Raw genomic sequence first — 17,772 nt, 5'->3', positions numbered from 1 at the left:
AACGCACTGGAATGTTACTGGACTTGTAGTGATAAAAGTCCGGATCTAACACACTCCACCCCGCCCTTTGTGAGGCGTTCATGCAAAAAGACAATTTACGTGTCGAGCGCATGGAAGTGCCGGACAAAATTGAACAACTCGCGCGAATCGAGTCGGATATATTTCTATTCGACATTGCAAGCGTCCCATAGCGGCTCGTGAACTCGTAAGGATGTTCAGCTCCTGCCAGGCCATGTTAGTTATTATTATTAATGATGACAAGTATTATTATATCAGCACCGTTCCAAGTCTATAAAATTACGCGAAGAAATCTTAATATTGATGTATTGGTTCATTGATCATCACGATGGCAGTTATTGCCTGCTGCCAGTGTTGGCTCGATCTTTCTGTCTGTACCAAAACAGCATGAATGGATTGGCATAATATTAAACACAATAAACAGAACATCTTAACACTTTTCATGAAGTGTAAGGAAAAGGGAATTACTATATTTCCAATGTCCTAGGCAAAATCCGTTTCACATTGAGAGGCACTGTGCGCATTACCTCCCACTCTAATGTCAGCAAGACTCAAGAGGTGATGTCATGGACAACGTTGCTACGTGTGACCTTCCGAGCGTCACAATGCAACGCAATTTGGATTTATTTAGCCCACGGTTAGAGTTCAATACACACGAGGCGTAGGGTGAGCGTCTGCTGGCAACAGGCAGTTACCCTCCCACAGCGTGGAAACGGCCTAATGGGAAAGTATCAGGAATTCTTGTGCTCGCTCGTTCCTGCAGGTGATTAATTACTTTCCATCAATCGCGCCAGCGGGGCAGGGGTCCACGTGGGCTGCCGGGCAGATGGCCAGACGTCCTGGAAAGTCGGGGAAAAAAAGAAGCTGAGTAGGGGGGAGGAGGAGCAAGTGGGGGCGAGACGGAGGGTAGGGACACGGAGTGAGAAGTAAGGGAGGCTTACAGGGGGTGGTGATGGTGGGAGGTAGGGCCCGACAAAGGGGGGGGAGGAGCAGGGAGAGGAGGAGGATGGGGCGAGTTGGCTGGCTTTGAGAACAGCGGGGGAGGGAGGGCAGGAGGGAGGGAGAGGTGGATGGAGGGAGTAGGGGAGGCAGTCAGGGAGGGAGGGGAGGTAGTGTCGGATGCTCACAGCAGCGCAACACCGCGCACACGCGCACGCACGCACGCAGAGACACGCGCGCGCGCGCAGCGAGGGCTGATCGGCTCCGCGCCTGGGCTGTCTCCACCTCTCTCAGCAACCACCTTCACTCGGGAGCCAGTGGTGACATGTCCATCGGCGAGGCGGGGTGAATGCGTGGAGGGAGACGCACGCGGCGCTGGAGCTCTGCTCTGTAGGGGTCCGAGCCCCGGTAACAGATGACTGCGGTGGCTGCCGCTGCGAGCCGAGCGCTCAGCCTTCTCCGTGCATTCATCGGCACCCGCGGAGGCGATGGACTTGACCCAACATACTTTCGGGAGTGAGTGCGGAGTGCGGCAGAATGTTAGGGATCTGAGAAAAGATCGGCTCGTCTGTCGCACTTAAAGTCTCTTCGTCGTTGTTGTTGTTGTTGGGGAGCTTTTTTTGTTGTTGTTGGAAATCATCAACCAGACGACAAATATTAAATAAAGCAAATGAAGGGAGAGACCACAACGTGTGGATCAGAATAGTCAGTTAATTTAATAAAAGTGATTATAATTGTAGGTGTCGCCATTGTGGTGTGGTGGTTGGGGGGGGATGATGTAATTAATTGCACGGATGAGTTATCTAGCAATCGCTCTATGCTAGGATGTGATAATTAGCGTCTGGCTCTACCCACACCTGCCGTGCTGCGCTCCCCACACCGTCACCGTGGTGCCACCGTTCGCCGGCCCGGCTCTGGCTGCCTGTGTCTCCTCCCCGGCTCGCTCCACTGGGCCATGAGTGCGCTCCCGAAGAGCCTGCAGCAGCAGCAGCAGCAGCACGCGGACCGGCCACTCTCACTGCCTGTCCCTGCCTGGGTGAGTGCCCACTCCTTGTCACCTCTCTCCTGCCAGACTCTGTCCCTCTCTCCCCTGCCACCGCGGTCCCTGTCTGCCTCGGGCCAGGCTATTCTGGCTGTGAGCTGCCATTCAAATCCTCGTGGGGAACTGTCCAGTGCTGAAATTCTAGAAATGCGGCTCCGTGGTGCATGGGGATTATATGAGAAGAGTGTTGTGTGTTTGGAGTTGACTACGGAGCACCGACCGAAATGGCAATTTCTGGTGGTGCACTCAGCTATGGGATTGCATTTCATGAACATGACAGATTACGCATTTTGTGCTAAATGGGCCTAAGAGCTTAAGTCGACATGTTCCCATTAACATATGGCAAGACAGCAGCATTTGTTTAGCAGGTCGATCTCTGATGATGATATTGTTGCAATCAGTTCAGAGTTTTCCTGCCTCAACAAAATACTGCGGATGAATATATTTGTTCTGACAAGCCTCATCGCCTGCTAGACTGAAAACATTTTATTTTTATGCTGACAGATGAACTCTCTTTTTCCTGTCTTTGTTTATCAGGTAGTTTAGCAGGTGAGAGTCCATTGAGACCAAATAAGTTGGGTAAAGAAAATCCATAAATAATAACAGAGTTAGTGGAGCAACACGCCATGGTAACATAAACTCTACGCCGTGCATTTGGTGCCCAGCACAAAGTGTCGACAGAGGAGGAGGAGGCTGGCGATGAGTGGAGAGTTGCGATGACACCGAATGTATTATTGAAGGAGATATTTTGCTCTTTAAATGCATTGCGCAGTGATCATACGTGCCTTTTCATGGACTGACATCAATTGCCCGTTTTGTTTGTAAATGAATAGGCTGTGAGCAAATTCATCGTCTTTTAGTCGCTAAACAAATGGCTTATTACAAACAGTACTTTATAAACTAATTGGCCACGAGTTCCAAGCTTCTGTGTCATTGGGGGGGGGGGGGGGGGCGTTGGGTCCGTGTCTGTAGCAGCCACGGAACTCTGTGCAGTTACAGGTTTTAGAAATCCGTCAAAACCCGCAGCATTTATCCCCCAAATGCAGCACAGACAGCGCCGGGGCAGACGGGAGTGGCGGTACAAAGCAGGCCATTACATAATTGCACGCGCCCTTGTTAATGGCTAATGCATTTGGTTTTAATCCAAAGTACACAGCCGCTGCTGCGTTACAAGTATTGCTGTTTGATAGTCTCCCGTACGCGCAGTGAGCAACATCGCTTTGCGGACTGCTGATGCCAGACGAATGACGGGTTATATAAATATATGCGTGACGGTGATAGTCGATGCGTCGGTGTCTGTGAGCGTATCTGGCAGTCATGTAAATGTATGACGTGGACATTTGTGGAGCCCTCGGTAGTTTTTGTTGTTGTAAGGAAGACCCCCCCACCCCCCCACCCCCCGCCGCGGGTGACATGGGGCATCGCATCTTGATATCGAAACGATTCTTCCTCCGTGCGAATTCCAACATGGGAACTCGCTAAGTGCAGTGAAAGAGGGGATTGCAATGCAGCCACTTGCTCGCCTTCCACGCGCGTGTGTAGATCGTACAAAGTCAATCTCAGAGGCTATGCAGCATTGCCCTCACGTAAGGTTGATGTAATTGATCATTCGTATTTACTGTAGAATGTGCATCTATCATATATGGACTATTTATAGGGGAAAAAATCATCGGTTAGCAGTGGTACACAAGAACAAATAACACACACACACACAAAAACTATATTCGTAAATAGCATTGCTCCAGAGAGGAGAAATTATATAACCGGTGACGTTTCAGGTAATGAGCCCTTCGTCGTGAGAGAGACAGCCCATCTCTCCGCTGTGTCGTTGCGCTCCGTCGATATGCAACAAAGGCAACACACTGTGCAGGCTTTTACCACTGCGTATCGAAGCTCCGTCTGAGCTGTCCAGCAACGCGTGGTGACGCATGAGGGTCCGGAGCATCGCACATCGAGCGAAGTTACCCGTGCTTCAACCCTGCACGACAAATGTGATGTGGGGAATAACAACAACAGCAACAGCAGCAGCAACCGTGGAGGCAAACGAGACGCTTAGAGTCAGGAAGCTGGGCGCGACAAGGCACGTTCACGGCAGCCCCTCGTTGCAATTCACAGTACGGTGCCATTAATAATCATCAATCGACTGCCTTGTTTGGCATGTCCTAACTACACTCGTATTTATAGCTCTGTCGCTTCAGGAAAGGGGAGGGGACCTTATTTGTGCGTTGCACGGCTCGCCTAAGCTATTTCAATCATCGCCGCTGCTCTGAATGCGCTGGGTTTTAAACAGGTGTGTGTGTGGTTTAAACAGGTGTGTGTGTGGTTTAAAACAGGTGTGTGTGTGTGGTTTAAAACAGGTGTCTGTGTGTGTGGTCCAAACGCATTCAGCTGCTGCTGATCTCATTAGGCCTCCCCAGCGAATTACGGGAGAGGATGACCACAGCTCCAACGAGTGATGTTGTTGTTGTTGTTTTATAATTTAATAGTCTGTCAATACGATGTTCACGTGCTGTTATTAAACAGACAGCAAGAAAGAGGCACACGTGGAGTAGAGAATGTTCGTGCGTACATATTTCGGTTCACGATATAAATCACGTCTCTTAATAAAGACATACATCACGTCTGTTAATAAACACATAACTCACGTCTGTTAATAACGGTGAGTGGCCTTGGCCAGGGATGATGGCCGATGGTCAACAACAGTGATGGAGTGGTAGCCAGGGAATGGAAGGCATCCGATGGTAACATTTCAAATCTGTGAGATATCTTGGGGAGGTGTGGATCCGCCAGAGAATTGATCATGGCTGATGATGATAAAACAAATAAACGATATCCACAGCGCATTGAGTAAATGTATTATTGAAGCAATAATGAAGGCACAGCTTATTGTTGCTTGATTTGGCATGACATTGGGGAGCTTCGATTGCGTACCTTGGAATCACACCGAGAGACCGAAAGGCGAAGACGTAGATCAAATGACAAGCACAAATCGGGGAGGGACATAATTGGTAATTAATAAACGTAAATTGGCGTGATGAGAGTACGTCGCGAGATTGGGGCCTGATGGACGAGGCTGGTGATGGAATGACGGCCCAAGGAGGGTACGCGTCCGAGCGGACGGGCACAGGGGAGACGCAGCGACGAGCTGAGTTCGCATAGAGCGGTGAGACGAGATGAGTTCGCATGGAGCGGTGAGACGAGATGAGTTCGCATAGAGCGGTGAGACGAGCTGAGTTCGCATAGAGCAGTGAGACGAGATGAGTTCGCATGGAGCGGTGAGACGAGATGAGTTCGCATGGAGCGGTGAGACGAGCTGAGTTCGCATCGAGCGGTGAGACGAGATGAGTTCGCATGGAGCGGTGATGACGAGATGAGTTCGCATCGGAGCTACGAGATGAGTTCGCATGGAGCGGTGAGACGAGATGAGTTCGCATGGAGCGGTGAGACGAGATGAGTTCGCATAGAGCAGTGAGACGAGATGAGTTCGCATCGAGCAGTGAGACGAGATGAGTTCGCATGGAGCGGTGAGACGAGATGAGTTCGCATCGAGCAGTGAGACGAGATGAGTTCGCATGGAGCGGTGAGACGAGCTGAGTTCGCATAGAGCAGTGAGACGAGATGAGTTCGCATGGAGCGGTGAGACGAGATGAGTTCGCATGGAGCGGTGAGACGAGCTGAGTTCGCATCGAGCGGTGAGACGAGATGAGTTCGCATGGAGCGGTGAGACGAGATGAGTTCGCATAGAGCGGTGAGACGAGCTGAGTTCGCATAGAGCGGTGAGACGAGATGAGTTCGCACGGAGCGGTGAGGCGCATGGCGGAAGCACTGGGACCTTGAGGGATGATATTGGTGTGGGGAGGCTTATATCCAGCAGTGGATGGACAAGCGATGATGAGAGTGATTATAAACAATTGAACCTCGGGATTATTTTTGAAGCCAGGCCACTAATACATCCTGACATGGAGTTCTGCTGGGAATGGGAAACACCATCCTTCTATGGCCAACACATTCGCTCTTAACCAATATACACGTCTTGTAATTAACAACAAAGCACGTACCACTCACTCTTCAACAAAATTGCAATTTAATAAATGTGCTGATTTTGCTTCATGATCATCACCAGCCATGTTTAATCTACTGCTGGACGAAGACCCCCCCCCCCCCCCCATGTCGTGGTATAATCTTACGTAGATTTATATAGCACCTTAGTCCAAGGTGCTTTACGATTATTATATAATTGTACGGAAAATGACAGTGGTTAAAACTAAGAGTGGGGTTGTTATTACAAGTGGTGGTGTAGTCATGGTGACAGTTAGGAATAATGGTGGGGATGGTTACGGAGGAGTTGGGGAAGGCTGGTGGTAGTGGTGGTGGTAGGGGTGGTGATAGGTGTGGTGATAGGGGTGGTGATAGGGTTGGTGGTAGGGGTGGTGATAGGGGTGGTGATAGGGGTGGTGATAGGGGTGGTGATAGGGGTGGTGATAGGGGTGGTGATGGGGGTGGTGATGGTGGTAGGGTGGTGGTAGGTGTGGTGATAGGGGTAGGGGTGGTGATAGGGGTGGTGGCAGGGGTGGTGATAGTGGTGGTGATAGGGGTGGTGATAGGGGTGGTGATGGGGGTGGTGATGGGGGTAGGGGTGGTGGTAGGTGTGGTGATAGGGGTAGGGGTGGTGATAGGGTTGGTGGTAGGGGTGGTGATAGGGGTGGTAATAGGGGTGGTGATAGGGGTGGTGATAGGGGTGGTGATAGGGGTGGTGATAAGGGTGGTGATAGGGCTGGTGATAGGGGTAGGGGTGGTGATAGTGGTGGTGATAGAGGTAGGGGTAGTGATAGGGGTGGTGATAGTGGTGGTGATAGGGGTGGTGATAGTGGTGGTGATAGGGGTGGTGATAGGGGTAGGGGTAGTGATAGGGGTGGTGATAGTGGTAGTGATAGGGGTGGTGATAGTGGTGGTGATAGGGGTAGGGGTGGTGATAGGGGTGGTGATAGGGGTAGGGGTCGTGATAGGGGTGGTGATAGGGGTTCGAGTAGGCCTGGATGTAGCTGGGGGACACGAGCGGTGAGTATCAGTATCAAGGTGATGTTGGGCTAGGGGAGATGAGATGGGGGTTGTTGCGAGGGAGGAACGGAAGCTGCAGGTTCGCGAAGATGATCGCTCTGTGCGCTGCAGGGGGAGTTGGTTCCCGTGAAGGGGAACACGAAGGGAGTCAGGGAGCGTAGAGGGCAGGGTGGGACAGGGCAGTTCAGATTTGAGAGACCCAAGATGTGGTAATAATCCATGCGATGTAACAATCCACTTCGGACGCGTTCCGTTCTCTGGCTGTCACTCCGTCGACGCTCTTCGCTGCCGGTCATCGTCCCCTCTAAGCCATGACGACAGGTCGTGGCCCAAGCCGCGTCTCACGTTCCTTCACGTCTTCAGTGATGCCTCGAGCGTGCGTGTGTGCGCGAGTTGACAAAATTGGTGAAATAAATTGATGGGGAAGCTCCCCTTCCCCTGCGCATTTGCACATTCCGTACGAGAGCTCAACTCCTGACCGGGTTCCACGGGTCGCACGTTCCTATTGATTGCAATCGCCGATGTCGCTGCGGCTTCCGTGAGAGCGATGTCCCTGCAGTGAGAGAGAGACTGCGCCTTCACGCTCGCCGCCTGATGCGATGGCGTTGCGTGACCGCGACGCTCCGCTGGCCGCAGGCGGCGTGGCCTGTTTGAGGCCGCCGATCCGTCTCGGTGCTCACCCTACCCCGATTTGCACGTAACACGAATATTAGCAATGAACACGAGTCCCTTACAGGGCGGGTTCAAACAGCTGTGCCTGTAGTCATGTTCTGGGGGGCACTACGGTCACACTGCGGCGCATTGGTGGCGATTTTATTTTTTTCAGAAATAATTAAAACCCGTTGCGCATTGCCGTGAGAGCGAGCGCCTCATCCACAGACGGTTGCGGGTTCAAATCCTGGTTGGAGGTCGACAGCTCATCATCCCTGTGGGGTCGATAACACGAGTACTACTTTTTGTGTGGATATCAGCAGTGGTTGTCCTATGGGTGGACTTGTACCTGCCGTAGGGAATATGGAATTTTCACCACCGGCTCAGGGCTGAAAACAGGCGATGACCGCTGATGCATGAATGCTCGTTTGAGCAGAACATCACTTTGACTCTGCCTAAATGACATAGTTACGAGTTAATGAAAAGAGGATTCGTATTCTCTCCTTATAAACCTGCTGAACACAGGTTAATGATTGAGCTTAGCCTGCACAAGTATGTTTAATGAATGTTAAATAAATAATGCCCGCGGCTCGTAGGATGGTGTGCACACCACACGCACTCATGCAACGAATTGCTCTGAGAGAGTCTGTCAGCATGGCTTTGCGGAGTTCTGTACCTGCCTGACTTAATGAGTGCACCGCCTTAGAAGTCAGCGCGATAGGCGGGTGGAAGACGCTTGATATCGGGCGATGCGGCGAAGCTGGATTTGAGCACAGTCCTGAAGTAGTGTGCTCGTATCAGAAGTGAGTTTCCCTTCACCCCCCACACTCACCAGTTTAATGTGAGGATGTCTAGTTATATGAGAACTGGTATTACATAGGTAAAGGTGCAGCCCTGCAAACGCTTGCTCACGCAACTGCTGGCAGACGAGCCTGCACCAGAAGGATCTAGAAAAAGCCATTCTAGAGTGTATTTGGCCTTCTCTTCCATGCTGGCCAGACGCCCTGCTTTTAAGGTGTGCTGATAGCCAGCTTGGCCCACAGCTCTGCTCCATCCAGTGCCCTTAGTTCAGCGTTGCGTCACTGGGAAATGAGGGCATCAATGCCTTGAAACAAAAGTCCGTTGGCGAGCAGCCAAAGGCGGTGTCCTATGAATGTGACCAAAAATCGAAACAAAGTTAATGAAATAAAAGGCTGGAATAATAAAAGTTGCATCATCAGCCATGCTCAATCCACTGCGAGACGGATGCGTTGCCGAGCCGCCACTGCCTCTCACGATCTTGTGATGCGGACGCTCTCATTCCATTCCTTGGGCCCAGCACTGTGTTCTTGCTCTTGACGAGAAATGTGTATGTGCCTTTAATTGCGTCGGCATACATTTATTCATTTAGTTGTCAGCGACGAACCGCTGCAGTGGGAGCGGGCAGCGTCTGCCACTCACGGCTTTCGTTCCTTACGCGGGGATGTTATACGGCTCGTGTTGGCACGGGAGATATTTAACGGTGCGCACCGCCGGGGCCACATTAAGATGACGCATCGCAGAGCGGGCATTGCGAGCGTGGAGCGGAGGGATAGTTTAAGCATACGGGAGGATAGAAGCAAAAAAAATGAATTCGGTCTGCCCGCGCGTTTGCGTTAATTAACATTCGTTCCCACTCGTTACTCAAGATAAAATAAATCCTCATATTGGGAACAAAGATGGCCTGGAGGCTTGAGGACGGGGTGTGGGGAGGAGGCTGGCCGTGAGTCTCTGAGTGTGCTCGGAGAGCCGCTGGCACCGCCAGGCAGACGATTGCTGAAGTCAAGTTACAGAAGGCACGTAGCTTTAATAATACAAAATAATGCACTGGAAAAAAATGTTGGCAACACCGTAACATTTATTTCAATAAAACAAGGCAGACAAAAGAAAATTTAAAAAAAATCTCTCTCTCTTTCTATTTCATTGCCGGAACATTAGAATGATGACAAAAGCTTTAAGTTTTTTCTAAAGAGCTGCATGTGGGTTCCGAGAATGTGGAATTTCATACAATGGACTTGTGTTGCCAAAAACATATTAACTGGAATGACGTAGCTAAAATCAGTAATGGAAGGCAAAGAAAAATGCGATGAAAATTATTGATGATTACGTGTGGTTCAATAAATAATATTGAAAACAATATAAAGGAAACTTTCGGTTTTTTTCACCGTTGCTGTATGCAGTTTCTATAAAAAAAAAATCCAAGGCCGATCTTGCATCAATATCAGATCGGAAAAAAGCGCTAGCGCGGTGTGATAAAATATATTTGTATCGCCAAAATACAATGCAAAACGTGTGTACGTTTTGCTTGAGCGAAATCTGCTAAGTTTGCGGCACCCTTAGATTGCTCAATGGCACATTAGCAAAGAAGAAAAAACTGCACCTACAGTGCTTTATTATTCGTGCTACAACGACAGCCGTGCAATGTGTTGTTGGGACATTGTCAGCGTGGTGGTCGCCCGTGCAAGGTAGCCGTGTGGCACACGCGTGGATGAGAAGAATGGCGTGGCCTTAAGACCGCCGGCTGGGAGGCTGCTGCGGGTTGTGTTTGGATTGCTTTTGTGGTAAAGCCAAGAGGAGAGAAAGTAGAGACGGTTGCATGTCAGCCTGACACATTAACCCCTATGGTGCAGGCTGACACGTTAACCCATATGGTGCAGGCTGACACGTTAACCCCCATGGTTCAGTCTGACACGTTAACCCCTATGGTTCAGGCTGACACATTAACCCATATGGTTCAGGTTGACACATTAACCCCCATGGTTCAGGCTGACACGTTAACCCCTACAGTTCAGCATGACACATTAACCCCCATGGTTCAGCCTGACACATTAACCACTATGGTTGAGCCTGACACATTAACCTCTATGGTTCAGTCTGACACATTAACCTCTATGGTTCAGTCTGACACATTAACCCCTATGGTTCAGGCTGACACATTAACCCCTATGGTTCAGGCTGACACATTAACCCCTATGGTTCAGTCTGACACATTAACCCCTATGGTTCAGTCTGACACATTAACCCCTGTGGTTCAGGTTGACAGATTAACCCCCATGGTTCAGCCTGACACATTAACCCCTATGGTTCAGCCTGACACATTAACCCCTATTCTAGATTTGAAGCTTTCGTGACTGCAAGGATTCATACTCTTTGGTTTTTTCGGTAAAGTCACGTAGGTAAAATATAAAATAAAAGACACACTAAAGCGTTTGTGCTTCCGCTACGTTGTCCCCACCTGAAGAAGGACGCTTGTGCTGCGCCCGAAACGTCGTGATTTAATTTAGTTGTTTTAATTTATTTAATTAAATTTTTTACCTACGTGACTTTACCGACAAATCCAAAGAGTATTAACCCCTATGTTTCTCCGTGCCGTTGAATGCCTTCCTATGAAGTCAATCTCGTGCTGATTTTGATGTAAATATACCCACCAACCTCATTTCACAGTTACGTGAGGTGGCTAGCACGCTGTCCGATAAATCCAGCGACCCGAGTTCGATTCCCGATTTACGGCTCCTCTCAGTGGCATGATGCGGGGAGGCCATCGCTCGTTGGCAGCGTAGGTTGATTTGGGGATGTGCGTTTACCTTCGGTTGTTTACTACGTACAAGAGAAATAAGTGAGGAAATCCTGTGCCATGTTTACATACATCTTCACTTTAAAGTTTTGGCGGTGCACTTTTCCTGTCCACTTTGTCTGTCAATCCTGAATGGAGAGAAGTTGAAGGGGGAGAAAAAAAATGCTTTCATACCCGGGGTTAGTGGTGGCAGCTGACACTGCATGTTAGTGAGTGCCACCGCAGCCGGGCGGTCGTGGCGAAGCAACGTCTGTGCTTCTTGGCGGTCGTTTGGCCCTCCGCTTGCTTTTCCAAGCGTAGCGGTGAGACACGCTGAGCAGTGGGTTTCATTTCCCTTCCAACTGCGATACCTGGCGTTTGCCCAAAGCTTTTATTTTCCGCACCCCCCCCCCCGCCTCCACCATTCCCACCCCCTTCCTTTCCACTCGTGGTTCACTTGCGCGTGAGATCGGAGAAAGCGCTCACACAGCGCAACTACTGGGGGGTGTCCCGAGTCTGCGTTCCCAGCAGCCTGCCACGAAGCATTGTCCACCGTTAATGCACGGCTCACGTGGAAGGCCGAGGCCGGCAATCACCGCCACCAGCGACGCGATCGGCCACTGCAGCGCGTAGCCCATTACGGCGCCCTCAGTGAAAGGCTCGTAAAGTAGTGCATTATTTATCATTCGCTGGACTTTTGTTAAGAGCCTTCGTTTTAGGTATACGAGCCCAAGGGTGAGAGAGCTATGCAAAGGAACAGAGATCGATAGCGGTCATGCCTACTGCATGTCAACGGTACAATAAGTGCCACAATGTTGTTGTTGTTGTAAGGGATAACGGAAGAAAGTGCTGCGGGTCGTGCTCGCGCGAGGCAAGACGGCCCCGTGCAGTGCGCAGACTCCCGACGAAGGGTGACTCGATTGCGTCGCTTTCGAAACGCCCATCGGATGACGAGCGCGAGTTTTGCGTCCACATTTCGGTGGGTGTACATTTAATTCGCTTGTGCTTTTGTTGCTTTTGCTGACTCTTACGAAAAGTAGTCCGCGAGCAGGTTAATAGCGTTCGTCAGCTGGCTTGCGCTAAGCGGGGCGCCGTGGCAGAGCGCAGCACTAAAACCCTGCGACACGCGGCTCTCATTAAGTGTCCGTGCACGGTTTTTGCAACTCAGAATGTACTTGCGCACTTCGCTTATTAATCACGGAGCACTTTTGCACTGCTGGTGTTCGTCGTTGGAAATGCATTGCAGCGTATTTCCAATGAACACCGTCCACTTATGAGTTTGCGCATTCAGAGCATGTTCATAACAAAATTTTAAACGCCCAATGAAAAAGAGTGCGCTTGTTTGTAAGCAGGCTGGTGGCCCAGCGCTAGAGAGGGTGGCTTGCAATCGGAAGGTCGTGAGGTCAAACCCTGCTCGGGACTTTGATTCCCTCTGGAGTCAAAAAATTAGCACCGTTTTGTGGGAAAGTGAACGGTGCTTGCATTATGGATAGACCTGTCCCCAACACAGGAATGTGGAATTGAAATCACTGGGTCTGGGCTGTAAACAGTGGATGTACACCAATGCCTCACTGCTCAATTTTTGAGCAAGAAATCAGTTTGACTTTATATATTCATAACCCGAAACAATCTATAGCTTTGATGTCAGTTTTAGAATGTCCCCTTTGACTAATAGTCTCAACTTGTAACGCGGTGCTGCCAACGCACAATGCTCACTCATCGCTCTCGAAGAGAGAGGACGACTCAGAGGCGCGGGGAGGGACCCCAGACGAGCGGGAAAGCAGCAGCAGCAGCAGCCACGTGGTGAGCCGGTGCTACCAACAATTTCCCAAGCTCTGCGGTCCCCTATACAGGGTGCTTCAAAGCAATGTCAACACTTCTGCGAATTTGCAACAATACCACTAGAAATGTGCCTCCGAGCTCTGGAGACTACCTGGAGAAGATTCCAGGCATGTGTTGAACAATGATGGCGAACAAGAGGAGACTCTTTGACTTTTTGAAGCTATGAACATTCCATTTGTTATCATGTTAGAGTGTAGTATTATCCGTTCTTTTTCCATTAAAAACGATAGTTCTAAAAAGTGTCAAAACATTTTTGTAGCACCCTGTATATTAAGATGTTTTCATCCAATTAATGAATGTTTGCATGTGGAAGGAAAACTGTAGCACCTGGACAAAACGCACGCATGCGAGGGGGACAACCCTCTATGCCATACAGACGGAACAGGTGGAGTCCACAATGTTGCTGTACTGCCGTCTCCTGGCGAGCCAGGGTATGGCGCCTCGACGCCCACGTGAGACGGAGTTTCACAACTGCTCGTGCGCTGACCCAGCAACTCTCGCTGCCTCTGCAGTGCTGGATTACAGGCCACATTACATAGCCGCCACCACCCCAGCGCGTCCGCCTCCTGGCCATACCTCTGATGCAAATATTCCACTGTTGAACGGATTTGTGAGGATGATGGTGGTGGAGGAACTATGGCAGTTGATAGGATCATGTTTTAGTGCTGTCGAGGGTTGTAAAAGATCACGTGTGATGCTCCAGACTGCTCCGCAAGAGTTGCAGTCTGTAACGCCGCTCCCGAATGGCGCCTGTGTGATGCAGCCGTCAGTGTCCCTGCGCTACCAACTCGGCCACCTGAGTTTGATTCCCGGCAATGGCTAACATCGGTGGCGATTATCTAAACTGGTTCATTTCCTCCCCGAGTGTCGACAAAGCCTCAAATTAGTACCCCGCGCGATGTGTAAATGATAGTGGTACTGGCCACACCACTGGCTTTCATCGTAAGTGCTCGCTAACAGCACTTGCCCCTAGCAGTCTGTGTAGGTTATACGGGGGGGTCTTTGTCATTGTTAGGAGTAACACGGAGTGAGTGTGCCCTTGCGCGTGGCATAGCTTCATTGGCACGGGTCCTGGTGCTAGAAATGAAATGGAGGACCCCTGCAGCAATGTCCTTCCATATTGTAGCCTGGTTCCATGGAGCCCACGGGCCTTGCCGCTGCTGCTGCACCGCCTGCAGGCTCAACAGCTACGCCAGTGGCTGAGATGGGGGGTGGGGGGCGGCCGCGGATTTCGGAAACTTGCACCGTTGAGATCGAGCCTATGTATGTAAGTGTGTTGAACTTCTTTCGCACCGTACGCAGCCAATCGTGCTAATTGGGGGGGGGGGGACAACAACAAATGAAACACAAAAAGCGGTTCTAAAATGAATGAGTTTTAAACGTAGATTTAAAAGTGCATAGCTCCAGTGGCTTCCTAATATCAGAAGAGCGTTCCAGACGGCCGCAGGAACACATCTGAAAACGCGCGATGCGGCGACTGCCCTTGTTCGATGGCGAGCCAAAAGCGGGGATGACCGGAGTTTGCGGCGACCTCTGGGGTTGGGAGCCCGGTACGCCGATCACCACAACAGCATTCTTAAACAAACGGTTCACAAATTGAACCGCGCGCCCCGGACCACGACAGCACGTTGTAGTCGCGAGAAGAGCACAATCGTTCCGCCCCTTAATAAGCGAGCGCGCACATGTGCGACGTTTTGTTAATACAAAAAAAAACACGCGAGAGGCGTAATTTCCCGGCAGGGTTTCGCGCTCCGCCAATAACTCTGAGAATTATACGCGAGCACATTCAGACGAGGCGTAATGTGTGCACGGTCACATCTGCGCGGCATATGAAGTGCATTGTGTTTGCCTTGCTCTCCAGGGTCTGGGCTGATGGTGGCGTCCTGCAGTGAGTCATGGCTCGGTAAAATGTCACAGACTCCAGCAAAGCATATAAATAGCCCATTAATACCTCAATTATGCCGAGAAGGAATTGAGCTTGGCTGAAGATTAGCCCTGTAATAACACTGAATTAATCGAGTCAAGATGAAAATGTTTGATTGGCATGCAATTTTTTTTCTTCTTCATAAAATGTTAATGTGCTCTCAAAGTAACAGAACACATTTATATTGCGTATCTTCTGTTAAATTGCTGCAGTTCAACAGATAATGACAAAATGTCCTTTCATGCCAGTCAAGTGGTTTGTATACACCTCGTTGCCGAATGGGGGAAAACTTTCACGGCTCTCTTTGAACTTCAAGCGATGGTTTACAATCCTGGAATCATCACGCAATCTGCTGACACTTTCTAATCCGATGGGATGCTGTTGCTGCCGCCGCCGTATAACGGTGAGTGGTGCGCTGGACTCGCAGTTCAGAGATCGCCGGTTTGATCTCCCGGCGTGGCGGTGGACACGACGGTGCACGTCTATTGAACCCCCACCGCCTCTGTCCGGTATTAATGGTCACGTCACAGCTCGCCTATCGGTAGGTGGTGGCGGTGCGCGGTGGGGTAAAGTGTGGGAACCTCCACGTCTTCCATGGCCCCAGGCCAACATGGAAGGACAGCCCCAAAGACCCTCTGGAGGTGCTCTCTACGATGCTCTCCGAGTGGAGGCCCCTCTTGCCAGCAGCGGTGTGAGCAAGCGATTTGCAGGACTCCACAGCCACCGTTTACCCAACGCGCTTTGACAAATTTCCTGTACAATCTATGACTTGTGGCAAAGGCAAAACGGGCCTTGCAGGATTCCAAAGCACACAATAAATAGCTGCAGTTGCGACACATTTAAACGAACCCATGTCTTATTTGATTACATAATATGGCACTCAACATGCAGCCACACACCAATCAATTCCCTCTAAACTTCCACCTTCAAGCTTGGCGCACAAGTCATCAACTGAAAAGTGAAAACAAAACAAAAGGTACAGCCCCGCAATGGCTTGCTCACACCACTGCTGGTCGAAGGGCCTTCGCTAGAGGGAGCTCTAGAGAGCCCTGCTACCGGGCAGACATCTCGGAAGAGTTGAGAGTCAATCACACTTTACCCCACCACACGTGACCTGCATATCGACTAACTGTGGTGCACCCATTTTTTTTACTGTTTGCTGGATAGAGGCTTGCAGGGGATTTAAGAAACCCCGCAGCATTGTTTCAACTGCTTCACACTTTTGAAAATCTAACCGTTTCACCATGACAGCATCCTGTTTCAATCTAATAGTATTATTCAGCGTCTAAAACATTCGGGATCAGATTCCCATCTCGATGAAAGAGCCAAATTACATCACCGTGGCAACTGACCCATCGCCAGTAATAACGGAGACATCGTCACATTGTCACACGCACAAAGAACAACATTGGATGAAAATGAACGCTTGCCAAGATAAGAATCTGGCTCGCAATGTCATGAAAGCCAAAGAAACAGTTTTGCTTCATATCCGTGTAACTATTTTTACCAGCAAGTGAGCCTATCCCTTTTCCCTCCCCATGCGATTGTCAGAACCACCTTGCAACGCCGAGGCGGTTTGTAGCCAATTATTTTTAGCGTGGGAGCACACCAGATGGGGCAATGGAACATTTGACCTCTGGAACCTGTGGCAGAAGTGGTTACCAAGGCTGCCTTACATTACTAGAAATATGAATAAATATATATTTTTTAATATGCTGTGCGATAGAGTATTGTTTTACATAACTACATTGTTTAATCATTCAGATTGTGTTATTTTTATTGCGTATCCCATGCGGAGGCAATGGCATGCCGCTCCCAATGTTGGCACCTGCGCGAAATTGGGAATCTGTAATAGTGCGTTTGTGTTCCCTTTCTCCCTCGCCACGCTCTACCGAGCAAACGAAAGTGTCCTCCTGTCTGTCAGCTCCTGGGGTTTGTCAGTGGCATGCCAGGCAGCAAATGTGTCACCTTTACAAAGCTCGAGTGCTTGATGGGAGCGGTTAAAGCCAACCTCAGGCAGCCGTGTGGAATATTCAGTAGCACATACAATTTTCTCTGCCATTGCTTCACATCTTGGTCGGGGTCTTCAGCCGCTTGCGGAGTGCTTTGTAAGCGTGGAGGTGTACGCTAAAAAGGTTAGAGAATGTGAAACAAAATAAAGTCGTGAATGTAGATTTAGACATTTAAAAATATGTCTACCTTTCCTCCAGCTTTATACACGTATCAGAGCAGGTCACACTTTTTAATTGCATCGTATTAAACAAAAAAACAATCGGCATGAATTTATATTTTTCTCCGATGTGTTTTGTGTTGGACCATGGAGAGCTATACGGCACAACCACAAAAAACCTACGCAATAGAGCGAATAAAGATTTTACCATGCTCGAAGAACGATGTTGGAGCGAGGCAGACGAGGCTAACATGGAATCAGGGAAGGTCCATGAGTCGCTGGATTAAAAACATAACTTTTTTTGTGGAAAGACAGATGGAGGCCTACTGCATCACCCACAATGCTCCACAATGGCACGTGGCAAGTATATTTATGGAATAAATCATTTCCCACGGGAAAGGGGGTTCGACAGGGGATACCTGTTGAACATCCTCAGTGAATACCTGATGAGATGCTGTGAAAGGCATGCACCCAAGGATACGAGTAAATGAGTACATGGTCAACAATCTGAGATGTTTGGGATGACATTGCTGTTGATGCAGAATCCTAAGCCGAAT

At 49.8% G+C, this 17,772-nt stretch overlaps 1 protein-coding gene across 1 annotated transcript in view; it reads left to right on the top strand.

The window, feature by feature from the left end:
- The first annotated feature begins 1,146 nt into the window (after positions 1 to 1,146).
- Positions 1,147 to 17,772, top strand: part of SNTG2 (syntrophin gamma 2) — a 102,488-nt gene continuing 85,862 nt past the window's right edge. The window contains 1 exon segment of the mRNA XM_061569154.1: positions 1,147 to 1,993. Coding sequence (XP_061425138.1) covers positions 1,913 to 1,993 — 81 coding nt within the window. The 5' untranslated portion in view covers positions 1,147 to 1,912.

The sequence above is a fragment of the Lethenteron reissneri genome, chromosome 42 (genome assembly GCF_015708825.2).
Source record: "Lethenteron reissneri isolate LAM-NWPU_2019-01 chromosome 42, ASM1570882v1, whole genome shotgun sequence".
Lineage (NCBI taxonomy): Eukaryota > Metazoa > Chordata > Hyperoartia > Petromyzontiformes > Petromyzontidae > Lethenteron > Lethenteron reissneri.
This window is presented reverse-complemented; position numbering and strand designations above follow the sequence as displayed.